Source organism: Epinephelus fuscoguttatus, linkage group LG16 (genome assembly GCF_011397635.1).
Source record: "Epinephelus fuscoguttatus linkage group LG16, E.fuscoguttatus.final_Chr_v1".
Classification (NCBI taxonomy): domain Eukaryota; kingdom Metazoa; phylum Chordata; class Actinopteri; order Perciformes; family Serranidae; genus Epinephelus; species Epinephelus fuscoguttatus.
The window spans coordinates 29,933,810-29,945,866 of NC_064767.1; the positions used below are offsets into that span (position 1 = coordinate 29,933,810).

General features: G+C 39.5%; 2 protein-coding genes across 2 annotated transcripts; one reads left to right on the forward strand and one right to left on the reverse strand.

Moving 5' to 3' along the window:
• Window positions 1-653: 653 nt before the first annotated feature.
• On the forward strand, window positions 654-4,120 carry sfxn4 (sideroflexin 4). The gene is made up of 14 exons (XM_049600747.1): window positions 654-970; window positions 1,093-1,158; window positions 1,244-1,300; window positions 1,394-1,420; window positions 1,696-1,750; window positions 2,192-2,217; window positions 2,292-2,345; window positions 2,436-2,498; window positions 2,586-2,654; window positions 2,765-2,855; window positions 3,046-3,161; window positions 3,255-3,340; window positions 3,417-3,534; window positions 3,610-4,120. Exons 1-14 carry the CDS (start codon window positions 929-931, stop codon window positions 3,685-3,687), a joined length of 948 nt encoding a protein of 315 aa, XP_049456704.1. The 5' UTR covers window positions 654-928; the 3' UTR covers window positions 3,688-4,120.
• dennd10 (DENN domain containing 10) lies at window positions 3,948-9,254 on the reverse strand. Its single transcript, XM_049600746.1, has 10 exons — window positions 9,097-9,254; window positions 8,957-9,011; window positions 8,505-8,701; window positions 8,303-8,382; window positions 8,071-8,219; window positions 6,864-6,975; window positions 6,678-6,778; window positions 6,433-6,540; window positions 6,233-6,327; window positions 3,948-6,135 (listed from the first exon to the last, which is right to left on the reverse strand). The coding sequence occupies exons 2-10, from the start codon at window positions 9,000-9,002 to the stop codon at window positions 5,968-5,970; spliced, it is 1,056 nt and encodes a 351-aa protein (XP_049456703.1). The 5' UTR covers window positions 9,003-9,011; window positions 9,097-9,254; the 3' UTR covers window positions 3,948-5,967.
• Between the last annotated feature and the right edge of the window lie 2,803 nt (window positions 9,255-12,057).

Below are 12,057 nucleotides of genomic sequence, written 5' to 3' on the forward strand. Positions count from 1 at the left end.
AATTATACCTTAAAAAACCTTCAAGTCATCAACAAAAAGTTATTGTGAAATTGTGTGTTATTTTTGTGTCCAACCGTCTATCACTAACTGTGCACACGGCCCCTGTGCCTCCTCCTCAATAACATGACCACATTTTTTTTTAGATATTCACTGAACAAACATAAATGTATATTACATTATATAGCCTATACACATAACTAACCATACCAGGGGTACATATATACAGAGAAAAAAACAGAGGAGAAGAGGAAAAACAAAGGCAAATGAAATAGTAATACAAAATCTGTACGTTCAAATGGAATTTATGAAACACAGTTTATTTTGCGTTTTTAATCTAAAGTCTCTTATTACAGTGCCATTTTGTTAAGATTCTTAGTAGCAAAATTCAAAATCCGGGTTGGAGTCTGCCCACCTCTGAATGTCAATCTGACATTTTCCCAATAACAAAATCAACTGCACAGTTATTCTGCTTATATTAAGTTCAACATCAACCCAGAATATTCTGGTATACATACAATGAAACAAATGGCAGATTGTTTCTTCTTTTAACTCACAGAAAAAACAGGAAGATTTAATATTAAGTCTAAATCTCTTTAGTGTCTTTTTTACTGAACATATTTGATGCAAGATGGCAGACCTTGTCCCTAACCAGCCCAGCTGTCTGCCAATTAATTTCATCATAAATGAAACCCAAGATGATCGGACTGACTTTTTTCTTTATTCTTGGTAACAACAATTACTGCACACTGAACACAACTTGGACATGACAGACGTAAAACCTGATATTTCCGATGTCCCCAAACGTAACACAGCCCCGCCCACAGCTGAACACGTGTTTGAAGCCGGAAGTGATTTCTAATTCGAATTTGACCTCAAAATACTCGCTGATGAAACATGTGTTGTTGAAGAAGTAAATGTACTCGTTGTTATGATGGATCCTAATCTGTTGTTTTGGAAGAACCAGCGACAGGTACCTGTGCACACAGCAGTGTTGTCACATGCAGAACATAAAGATACATCCAGTCAGTCACTATGAAATTGTGCACGATACTTCCTGTCATATTTTTGAACTGCACCTCTCCTATTTTTCAGGGCTTCCTCAGTCGAGTCCGGATCTGGCTTGATATCCTTGATCCAACTTTCCTGCTGTCCTCTGATGTAAGCAGCAGACACCACAGTGATTTTATTCTGTCAGATGATTAGAGAATGTGTGATGTTTAAATAATGACACTGCTCTCTACAGGCTGAAATACAGAAAGCCCACGCTAGCCTTGCAAGTGGAGAGAAACTCAGTGAAAAGGTCAGATTATGTTGCACAGTTGTTGGTCAGTCAGTCAGCCTTATGAGCCTGTCACAGATTTATTAAAATGTGTTTGTTGTCTTCTCTCTCCAGGACAGTCACGCTCTGACCCTCTCGCTTGTAAGTGTTGCAGGACACAGAAAACTGCAAGTAACACAGGATTCATCTCCCAACAAATCAGAATTCACTCATCATTTTCTGCATGAACATCCACAGTTTCTACAATGATAATATACAAATGCACTTTAAAGATTTGCACAAACAGAACTCATCTCATTACCAGTGTGTTTATATCTTTGAACGAGTCCAGATGTTTTATCTTCTGGATCCTGTGGTGTCCAGATGTTGTGATTTGAGGGAGTTTAATGTGTCTCAGTGACTGCTCTGCTTTACAGTCATCTGTCCACGCTGATTCTGGAGCTGTTCTTCCACTAGCTTTCCGCCCTCCAGGTACAGTCAAATCTAGGCTTTATTTTAGTTTCCATCCATTATTAAAATGTATTTGCGTTCATGTCATGTCATATCAACAGGTATTAAAACTGGGCTGCAACGATATGAAATTTTCATGGTATGATAAATGGAATTACAGAATTATTATTATTACTATAACTCAAAATGACCCTTGAAGGAATGAAAACAGAGGGGTTATTATTGGTTGAACAAATATTTTATTACTATAATTGAAACCAAAAAATCTCCTTTTTGAAAATAACAAAAATAAAGAGTCCAGTTGTGTCTTTTTCTATATTGTAGACAAGTAAATGTACACAGTACAATTATGTTTCTGAAACTTGCATATATACAGTGTACTGTGTATATTAATTGTATCACTTAAACAGTTAATTTGTGAGAGAGATGCTGATGCTCTCACTTCTGTTGTTTTCTTTCTAGCACTGGTTCCAATAACAGCACCTGTGGTACGTGTGTCGTCCAGTAAATATATACACTTTGTTTCTGATAATGGCTGTTGGACTAACAATCTTTTTTTCAGGTGGCGGCCACCTTTTTACCACACACCCGTGTCAAACACGCTCTGTTTTGGCAGGTAACAAAGCATATTCATCATATTTATGAAGACAGAGCATGTGGCTTTAACACACTTTACGTTAATGATATAAACGATGCATCCTTGCAGTTTTTGCTGCAGAGTTACAACGCTGGGTTCAGCTACGCAAACAGAAATTCTTCATCAGAGCAGGTAATGTATATGAATCCTTATTTAATCTTCAGTCTGTCCTCTTTTTGTTTCTGCTTCACGTTGTGTGTCCTTATCTCTCACCACCAGCGTAAGGCGATGCCTTCGAAGCAGTTCCTGTTGATGGCCGGAACAGTTTCTTGTGCAACAGTTGCAGGGGTGTGTATAACCTGATTGTGCCATGGTGACTGTAACAAGTGAACTGTGATATTTGAAAAGGTGGCTTCTCAAAACAAATGTTTTTTTTATTTCCTGTGTATTTTCTTTAGGCCCTTCCTCAGGTTTTGATTAACAGACTTAGGATAAGAAGCGCAGGAATCCAGACTTTTCTCAGATCATTCTTACCATTCCCACTCTCAGGTAAGTATCTGTCTACTGCAGCATAAATCAGAATACTTTGTTTTTGCATGTCAGGCCAATTGTAAATTCACCCCAATGTCGACACAAATGCTACATGATTAGCTGGTTTTCCCTTTTTGCTTTTGATTGAATAGTCAGCTGGTGTTGATGCAGGATTTTTTAAACTAATATGTGGTCTAACTCTCTCCAGCTGCTCTGGCCTTCTTTAATGTGTTAACCGTCAGAAGTGAGGAGTTAGAAACTGGGATCCAAGTGTTTGATTTCAATGGAAATCCTGTCGGCCTTTCTAAAGTAGCAGGACAAAAGGTAAATAAAAAAAAAAAAAAAGAAGGTGCAAATGGACAATAATAAGGCTTCTCACAGAAACCTTGTAGTGTTAAATGTTTTCTGTTTGTTCAGGCTGTGGGTGAAACTGCATTATCAAGAGCGCTGCTGTTTGGTGCCACTGCTCTTGTTCCGGATAGCCTGGTTTTTCTGTTACAGAGGTCAGTCACTTTTACATTTAGGTCCATTTACCTGGACTGAATAATCAGACGTTAACAAGCAGATTTGACTTTGCAGACTAAGAGTTATCCAGAAGACATCTCGGCTGGTCACTCCTCTCCGTGCTGTTAGTGTTGTAGCCGTTTGGTGCTTCATGGTCCCTGTGTCATTTAGTCGCTTTCCACAACTGGGAAAGGTAAGTTCACGATCCAGCTGTGCAGTAATGTTTTCGTTGTGATAAACTCAGCTGACACTGAGCCTTATTTTACAGATAAAGACGGAATACATAGAGGAGCACCTCCAGGCGGCAGCATACGGCAACCTGTTATACTACCATAGAGGACTCTGAGGAGCTGTTTTATATAGCGGACACAAATCAATCAAAACATGTGTTGCTGTGTTGATAAATGTCTTCTTTAACATGATGCAGCTGAAAATGTACGACGCGTGTAACAGACTCAAAGATGCAATTTATTTTCCTCCAGTTTTCATGTGAAATATTTTGTTTAATGCACTAAAACAAGCAAGAAGCTACTTTTGATAGTAAATTTATTTAGTTGGAATATTATGAGTTTTCATATATAGGAAATATTACATCAATTCATGAAAATACATTTAGTTTTCAAAGTTACATGAGCATTTCTATGTATTGCACTCTGCGTATTATCTGAAATACTGAGGCACAAAACCATCCTTTTGGCAATGTGGTTAAAATGTACTCGACTGTAAAACAACAGCGCTAACTATACATTCAAATTAAAAAAAAAGAACCTCAACAGTAAGACACACATGATGCAGTATAAATCAACATGGACATGAAAGCACCAATCGTTATTTGATCAGTTGCAGACTGATGAGGATCAGCTCTTTTTCTACCTATCAACTTTTTCTTATAAAACACTGTATGAAAAAGCCTCATACAACACAACACAATTTGCTTCTATTTAAGTCATTAGTAAAATACAAAATGTTAAAATAAAAAATAAACAAACATGTTGTGCAATCTCTATTGCAGTTGTGATCTGATAACCACACATGATGCAGTTTCTATCAACACACTCATTAATAATAACTGCTTGTTACGTCTGAGTTGTTTCCGCTGCTGTTGCTGCGTATGTTTGTATATATCTTTTATATATATCTGTATATATCTGTCGGTCTCTTCTCAGTGAGTACCCAATAATTCGGACCAGGAAAAACATGTATGATTATGTATGTTGAGTGTTTCTTTGCACTGTGGAGTGGAAGCTAACTCCTGGAAAGCACTACCAGATGTACCAGCTGAAAAAGTACCAGCTTATTTGTTTCCATTTCACAAAGTAACACAAATACTGCAGCTCTGTGTCTATACCTACAGGTAGCACAGAGCAAGGCTAGCATTAGTTTGTTTGTTTTCTTATTGTCACCAAATTCCAAGTAACAAATATTCAAATATTTTCATAAAAAAGGCAATTCCACAAAACAGCTGGGCACTGTCATTTTTAACAAATGTAACTCGAACAGGAGTAAATAGTCCATTTGTTTGGGACTATTTTCAGCTGCGGATTTACACGCATTTGGTGTTTGTAAAGGAAAATATATTACCTCACAGTTTTATTGTACTTCCTTCTCACTGATTAAGATCCTGCTGTTCTGTGTGATGTTTCATTGTACTGAGACCAGCTATTTAACATTGATGAACAGATCCCTGTGTGTAATTCTTTAGCTACTCGTGCAGGAAGACAGTCTTCGGGGTGTTGAGGGGATCTGGGCAGATTGAATCAGATTGGATTGCTATTTAGCCTGTTAAGGACTTCCTGAGTTTTATTTACCTCTGTTGCCAATCAGACCTCTTGATTAGCCCTGCACACAACCCATTGTTTTAAGCTGGCCTTGATGTAATAGTGTAAAACTTTGCTCTGAATGTTGATCTTTAGAGAGAAGTCTACAGCTTTGTTGTGAACAAGAAAAATTCTTCTGAACCAGCCGCAGAACTGTAAACAATTTTCTCTTCCACATGCTGTAGTGAACGTTTATGACAGCAGAACTGACTAACTTGACACAAAACTTAGTAGAATCGATTCATTGTCTGTTTTGGTGTTTTCATGGGATTTGTTGGCAATAAAAAAACCCATATGGGTCATTCTGTGTCAAATCAGACAGAGGTTTTTGTAGTCCATCTGTGTCTCTACCAAATTTCAAGGCATCTGAAGATATTAAACCCTGAAAATGGCTTCCTGCCTAAGACCTTTTTTTAGGAGACAAAAATGACAGCATTCCCAGTGGCAAAAAAAACTATTCTCAAAATACAGCAAAAAATACTTTACAAAATTATTTTTTGGGTCTCAAATAGCATATACATAAACAAAAACCTCTATCTGATATGACATGAAATCACCCATATATAGCCAAACTTAGCCTTTACTTCTATTCTGTTCTAAAACATCCTGCTATTGGTACAAGATGCAAGTGACACACTTCCCACTTCCACTTTCCTACCTCACCTAAAGATCACCATGAGAAAGTTCCTTGTGCACACACTCATGCTAACAGTGAGACTGTGCACAAGCCTTTCAGGCAACAGTAATTATCCCAACATATGCACAACAGCAGAGCCCATGCTTCTGCAGCACAGCATCTGACAACAAGTCTATATCCGTAAGAGCTGCTCGGCAGCTGCCAAATGAAAGAGGAAGTTCTCTGTCGCCGGAGGGAAGTGATGCTGCTTTAAACCTTCCAATGTGATTTTAGAGTCGTCACACTCATTTGCCAGGGCCACCAAGTTGGCGAGGATCTCTTTTGTCTTGATGGAAATATCCTGTGAATTAATGTGTGTTTGTCATGATATATTCAAAACTACATTTCTTACAACTGTGCATTGAATGCAGATATGTGTGCTCTGAGGGAATTCTCACCTTGATGACCTGACTGTCTGACCTCTCAGTATCCTCGGCGGACTGGACGATAAGGTGGCCAATGTCCTTGTGCAACTTCCCCATAGCCATGGCTTCTGTGGTGCGAAACCTGACATCAGTCTGAGGGAAATGTTGCCCTACTCTAGCAAGAATCAAAGCACTCTTACAGACATACTGCTGTCTCTTTGAACATACTGTACCTTTGGCGCTCTGGGATACTGTGATGACACTGTCTGGGAGGTTCACATACACATCAAACAAGTCCGATCTGTTGCTTACTTCCGGATCCACAAATCCTGCTACATATCCTGCAGAGAAAACGAACATATTGGTGCATAAATAATTAATCTCCCCATCACACGATCACAGTGATCACAGTGCAGATGGTGGCTAATTACCAACCATGAAATAAATTAGAGTGAATAAACCAGGAAGGTAGCCTCACCAGGGCATTTCTTGAGATCCTCTAATTCAGCATCAGTCAGGTGCACATACGGGTGCAGGATGGACCAGTCTTTCCTGTGCCACGTCAGAGTCGGGAGAACTCTGGGGAAAAACACATGATAATATTCTCCACTATGAAGTGTCAAAGTTTCAAGCCAAATGTTTTGAATTTGAGTCTTAAACGCACCTTGTAAACTCCAACAACGCTTCAATCCGAGGATGATGGATGACAATCCTCTTCTTCAGCATGAGAGCGGTATACAGGATGATCGTCTCCATACCAAACTGAGACACCACATCTGAGGTAGAACACAAACATGCCGGAAGTAAACTGGATGACCCACTTTTACTCTGAAGGAATCTAGATTGTGTTTCAACTGATTTTTTTATGAACCACCATCAATTCCTGGGAAATATTGTTATCACTGTGAACAAGTGATGAAAACGCCTACATTTGTGGGAGCTAGATAAAATTGAGAGTGAGGTTAATTCTTTATTTTATTGTCCTGTTTAGGAGCACAAAAGTGACATCCGTTTATGCTGATTTCTTTTGGCTGGGTGACCATGAAAAACCTGACTTGTGCTTCAGGAATAGGGATGTTCCTAACAACTAATTTGCTTAACGTTTCAATGTAAGTTTAAAGTTAGTCTAGTCGACTTGCCTAAAAGCAGGAAAACAATCAGAAAACAGTCAAAATTAATCACAATTCAATCTATAATGTTAAACATTGTCCAAAAATAAATAAATACTGCATATCTTACACGAGCCATTTGAAATTGTTAATCACATTTTTCAATAACCAAATCATATTTTAAATAAATTGCGTGGCCCTTTACACTATGACAATGAACACTGGACATCATCCCAGAAAAAATGACAAGAACTTACTAAAAAAGTTAAATAATATTTCTTGAAAATAATATTCTTTCGGAAAATAAATATTTTGCAACATTTAATTGACTAGCCAACGTGCACATCCCTGTTCAGGAATGGAATCTTTTTTGTAGCTGATTTTGTGTGCCAATCTTGGAAGAGAGGGCAAAATACTTAGTTTGAGACCGAGCTGTAAAATTACTCCAATCTTGTAATTAAATTAAATATTTGACCAATGCAACTACACTTTTGATGTCTTGCAAACCAGTGAGCTTTGGGCACTTTGTGTGCATGACATGGAAATAAAGAAAACCAATCAGTCGATCAAAATCTAACCTACTGATGTGCTACATTTTACTTCCTTGTAGGACTTTTTTCAGTGTTAAAGTTTGCTTTTTTATTATCTACCGAAAGAGGAAATTGTCCTGGATTTAAATTAATTGCTGCATTAAAATCAGACATGTCACCAAAAGGATATATAACAAAATACTGGTTTCCTTTAACGAATAGGATGTCTCACCTTTGACTGAACCGGCCAAGTATGCTTTTCTAACATCATAGTCCTTAATTAGAAATGAGCCGTTTTCATCACTCTGGCAAATTCCTTTGGTGAGGACGGTGACATAAGCCTCCATCATCTTCACTGGGCTGCCATGTTTGATGTACATCCTGGACAAAAACACAGCACTCAAATTAAAAAAAATATTCTTTAGAGAAAAGCGTGCCAAACAATGAGGAGTTCAGCTCTGTACCTGCAGAGTATCCTGCTGAGTGCAGCATACTTTTCAGGGTTGAAGTCTTTCGCTGTAACAACTATTGAGAAATGAGTGACCTTTAAGGGAGAAAATAGAGACCAAAGTGAAACTCAACTATGGAGACATTAGACAGAAATATTGCACTCTTGTCGTTCCTTGTTTGAGATTTGAATGTCAGCAGAGTCTCTGGACACTGTACCTTGTTTAGTGCTGTGGGTTCCTGCACCTCCGCTGTGGTGATGTAGTACCAGGTGCGACAGTACTGACCGAACACAAAGGTGTGGAAATCCCTGCTGTCCTGTGTCAGACAGCACTTCCTGAGCAGGACTTGCCTCAGGTCTGAGCCCACGGAGGGATAGCACCATACCCACAGTGTGTCTCCATTCACATCTTTCTCTGGGCAGAGGAAATATAAAGCAAAACTGAAAATCACAATGGAGCCTGTATTACTAGATGCATTTAGGAACCCATCCATGTCCGTGTATGCTGTCTAATATGCAGGAGTAATAAACCAGTGAGGGACATGGAGACCTGCTGATCAGACGCTTTCTGGTCACACTGATATCATGTGATTCTCCTGCACGTACAGTGAATCTGAGGCGCCAACTTTACTTGAAAACCAGCCGAAACTACCTCTGAACTGAAACTTACCGATTAGTCCGACGCTTAACATAAGCTGCGTTTCAGTTGCTGCCATATTCCATACCTGAAAGAGTTCACAAGAGCCGAGTTAACAGCAGAGAAGACACCTACCAGCTCTCTCTGTGGACACCAATGTAACTGTGAACTACCTTGAGCGCTCCTGCTTCCTCCAAACAGTAGAATGCGACGTTGAACAGATTTAATCAGACAGTAAATATATTAAAACTTATCAGTGGCCTGGGTGGGATTTCTGCTGTCAACAGACTTTCCTCTCTGGGCGAATTCTCTTCCTTCTTCCGGGACGGGAGGAGTCACGCTGCTGACAACCAATCAGAGCAAGCGATACTTCCGCGGTAATGGTGCGTTCAGGGTTACTGGGATTACACAACTGTATATACAAATTTAAAGAGGAACACCACCTAAATTAGGAAGTCCAGTAAGTTACTTCCATGGCCCAGGAAAGTTTAATCAATATTTGTGAACATGAGCTACTCTCTCTCTCTCAAAGCCAGAAACCAGAGAAGTAAATCTTAAACTTGTGATGTCAATCAATCAATCAATTTTATTTATAAAGCCCAATATCACAAATCACAATTTGCCTCACAGGGCTTTACAGCATACGACATCCCTCTGTCCTTAAGACCCTCACAGCGGATAAGGAAAAACTCCCCAAAAAAACCCCTTTAACGGGGGAAAAAAAACGGTAGAAACCTCAGGAAGAGCAACTGAGGAGGGATCCCTCTTCCAGGACGGACAGACGTGCAATAGATGTCGTACAGAACAGATCAACATGATAAATTAACAGTAATCCATATGACACAGGGAGAGAGAGAGAGAGAGAGAGAGAGAGAGAGAGAGAGGAGAGAGATATGCAGGTAATATTGCAGTCGTTCTTACAACAACATTAATGGAAGTAATAATATTATAGTTATAGTTCTGGTTACTGCGGTACAATATGTTGAAAGTATGTATTAATACCTGGCAGTATACATGTGTGACAATAATCATATGTGTATAATAACAGAAGAAGTATGACTAATGACTAATGATGGCAGCAGCAGCAGGAGGCATCTGGCAGGACCACGGCAGCAGCACAACCACACACGTCACGCTGTCCAGGCACCGCTGTGATATGAGTTAATCTGAGAGACAGTGGAGCACAAAGGCTCCGGAGAAGAAGCCGAGTTAGTGACATCCAGAATGGCCGGGTTAGCTAGATGCAGTAATAGGATACGAGAGAGAGAGAGAGACGGAGAGAAGGGGCCCGGTGTATTATAGAGGGGTCCTCCGCAGACTAGGCCTAAGTCAGTTTAACTAAGGGCTGGTACAGGACAAGCCTGAGCCAGCCCTAACTATAAGCTTTATCAAAGAGGAAAGTCTTAAGTCTAGTCTTAAATGTGGAGACGGTGTCTGCCTCCCGGACCGTAACAGGAAGATGATTCCACAGGAGAGGAGCCTGATAGCTGAAGGCTCTGGCTCCTGATCTGCTTTTGGAGACTTTAGGGACCACGAGTAACCCTGCGTTCTCAGAGCGCAGTGTTCTGGTGGGATAATATGGCACTATGAGCTCTCTAAGATATGATGGAGCTTGACCATTTAGAGCTTTATAAGTTAACAGTAGGATTTTAAATTCAATTCTGGATTTTACAGGGAGCCAGTGCAGAGAAGCTAAAACAGGAGAGATATGATCGCGTTTATTAGTTCCTGTTAGTACACGTGCTGCTGCATTCTGAATTAGCTGGAGAGTTTTTAAGGACTTACTAGAGCTACCTGATAATAGAGAGTTACAATAATCCAGCCTTGAGGTAACAAAAGCGTGGACCAATTTTTCTGCATCTGTCATGGGATATAAAGTCTGGAGCTGAGCCACACACAATGAATGGGAGACTGATTTTGTGGACCCATAGAATGTTTTTCCTTTTTATTTCTTCCAAAATGAGCTTTATTCTATTGTTCTGTTCTCAGCTCTGAAACAGAAAATGTACCGATATACTCAGAACATTCTCCTGTGTGCTCTCAATGTCATCTATCACATCTTTTTCAATTCATTATTCATGGAGCAGCTCCAGACTTTATACCCTATGACCGGCATATCACAAGTCCTCCAGGGCTAATTGCGGCCTGTGGGCTTGCCTTCAAAATGTGGCCTGTCTGGTTAATCTAGCAAGATCACTTTGCATTTTTTCCCATTCACCTCATGATGTCAGGACTATCATACAGTTTGCAGGCATGCAACGGTCAGTAGGAGCTACACAGACAGACCTCATGTGTTGTCTAAACAGACGCTAAACAAGCAGATGAATGGTTACCTTGCAGCAGACAAGGTAGCAGACACAGCAAAAATCGGCATCAAGGGCCACCACTTTCAGCAGTGGTGGAACATTTAATAATTTTTCACTGAAAGATTAAAACAGTCGCCTGTGTCTCATTTGTATCTAACTTTTTAAAAAGGTAAGTCATATGATGGGAGAAGCATTACATTATCTAACCTGAACCCCACACAAAATTGAGTTTTTAGCACTCTATCTTTTGGATTTGAGAGAGAGTCATTCATGTTTGGTTTTTTTTATATATTTGTACTGTCCAGGACTGTAGAAATAACATTTATGAATTTTGGAAATGGGCATAGTTCCCATTTAAATATCTTGAGCAATGCAAACAAATGCTGCTGCCTGCACTTCTGACTAGATCAGACTTTGTACATCAGCTGATACATGCACACTGATTACTCTAAAACAGGTATCCAACGGTATTTTGGTAGAAAAAAAAATTGAATAGCACAGGCTCGGTCAAAATGGGGATTTCCTCCTGATCATATTTTAAAGCCGATCCTTTAATTTCAGGTACCTGCTGATGCTGAGTCAAACCTGCAAGAGCCAAGAGTTTGATTTAATTCACATTTAACGAGGGTACTTGAACACACCATCAATGGAGCACATACGGGAACTTTATACACCCAGAGCTGCCAGGTTTGTTGAAACCCCCCGTTTGTAGGTTTTGTGTCGCTGTTATCTACTTAATAATGCTACAGTCATATTAAACTTTTATTCAAGATAAATAATATTAAATTAGGCTATGCCTAATAGATCTCAATACCGTATTTCATATAC

Bases quoted from the DNA above. Each gene is read 5' to 3' on its own strand.
- dennd10 (XM_049600746.1), bottom strand. From the start codon at position 9,002: ATGGCAGCAACTGAAACGCAGCTTATGTTAAGCGTCGGACTAATCG. The intron at 6,976-8,070 runs GTGAGACATCCT...GTTCTACCTCAG, and splicing joins CTTGGCCGGTTCAGTCAAAG to ATGTGGTGTCTCAGTTTGGT. The intron at 6,328-6,432 runs GTACAGTATGTT...TTCGCACCACAG, and splicing joins AGTATCCCAGAGCGCCAAAG to AAGCCATGGCTATGGGGAAG.
- sfxn4 (XM_049600747.1), top strand. From the start codon at position 929: ATGATGGATCCTAATCTGTTGTTTTGGAAGAACCAGCGACAG. The intron at 2,655-2,764 runs GTGTGTATAACC...TATTTTCTTTAG, and splicing joins CTTGTGCAACAGTTGCAGGG to GCCCTTCCTCAGGTTTTGAT. The intron at 2,856-3,045 runs GTAAGTATCTGT...AACTCTCTCCAG, and splicing joins CTTACCATTCCCACTCTCAG to CTGCTCTGGCCTTCTTTAAT.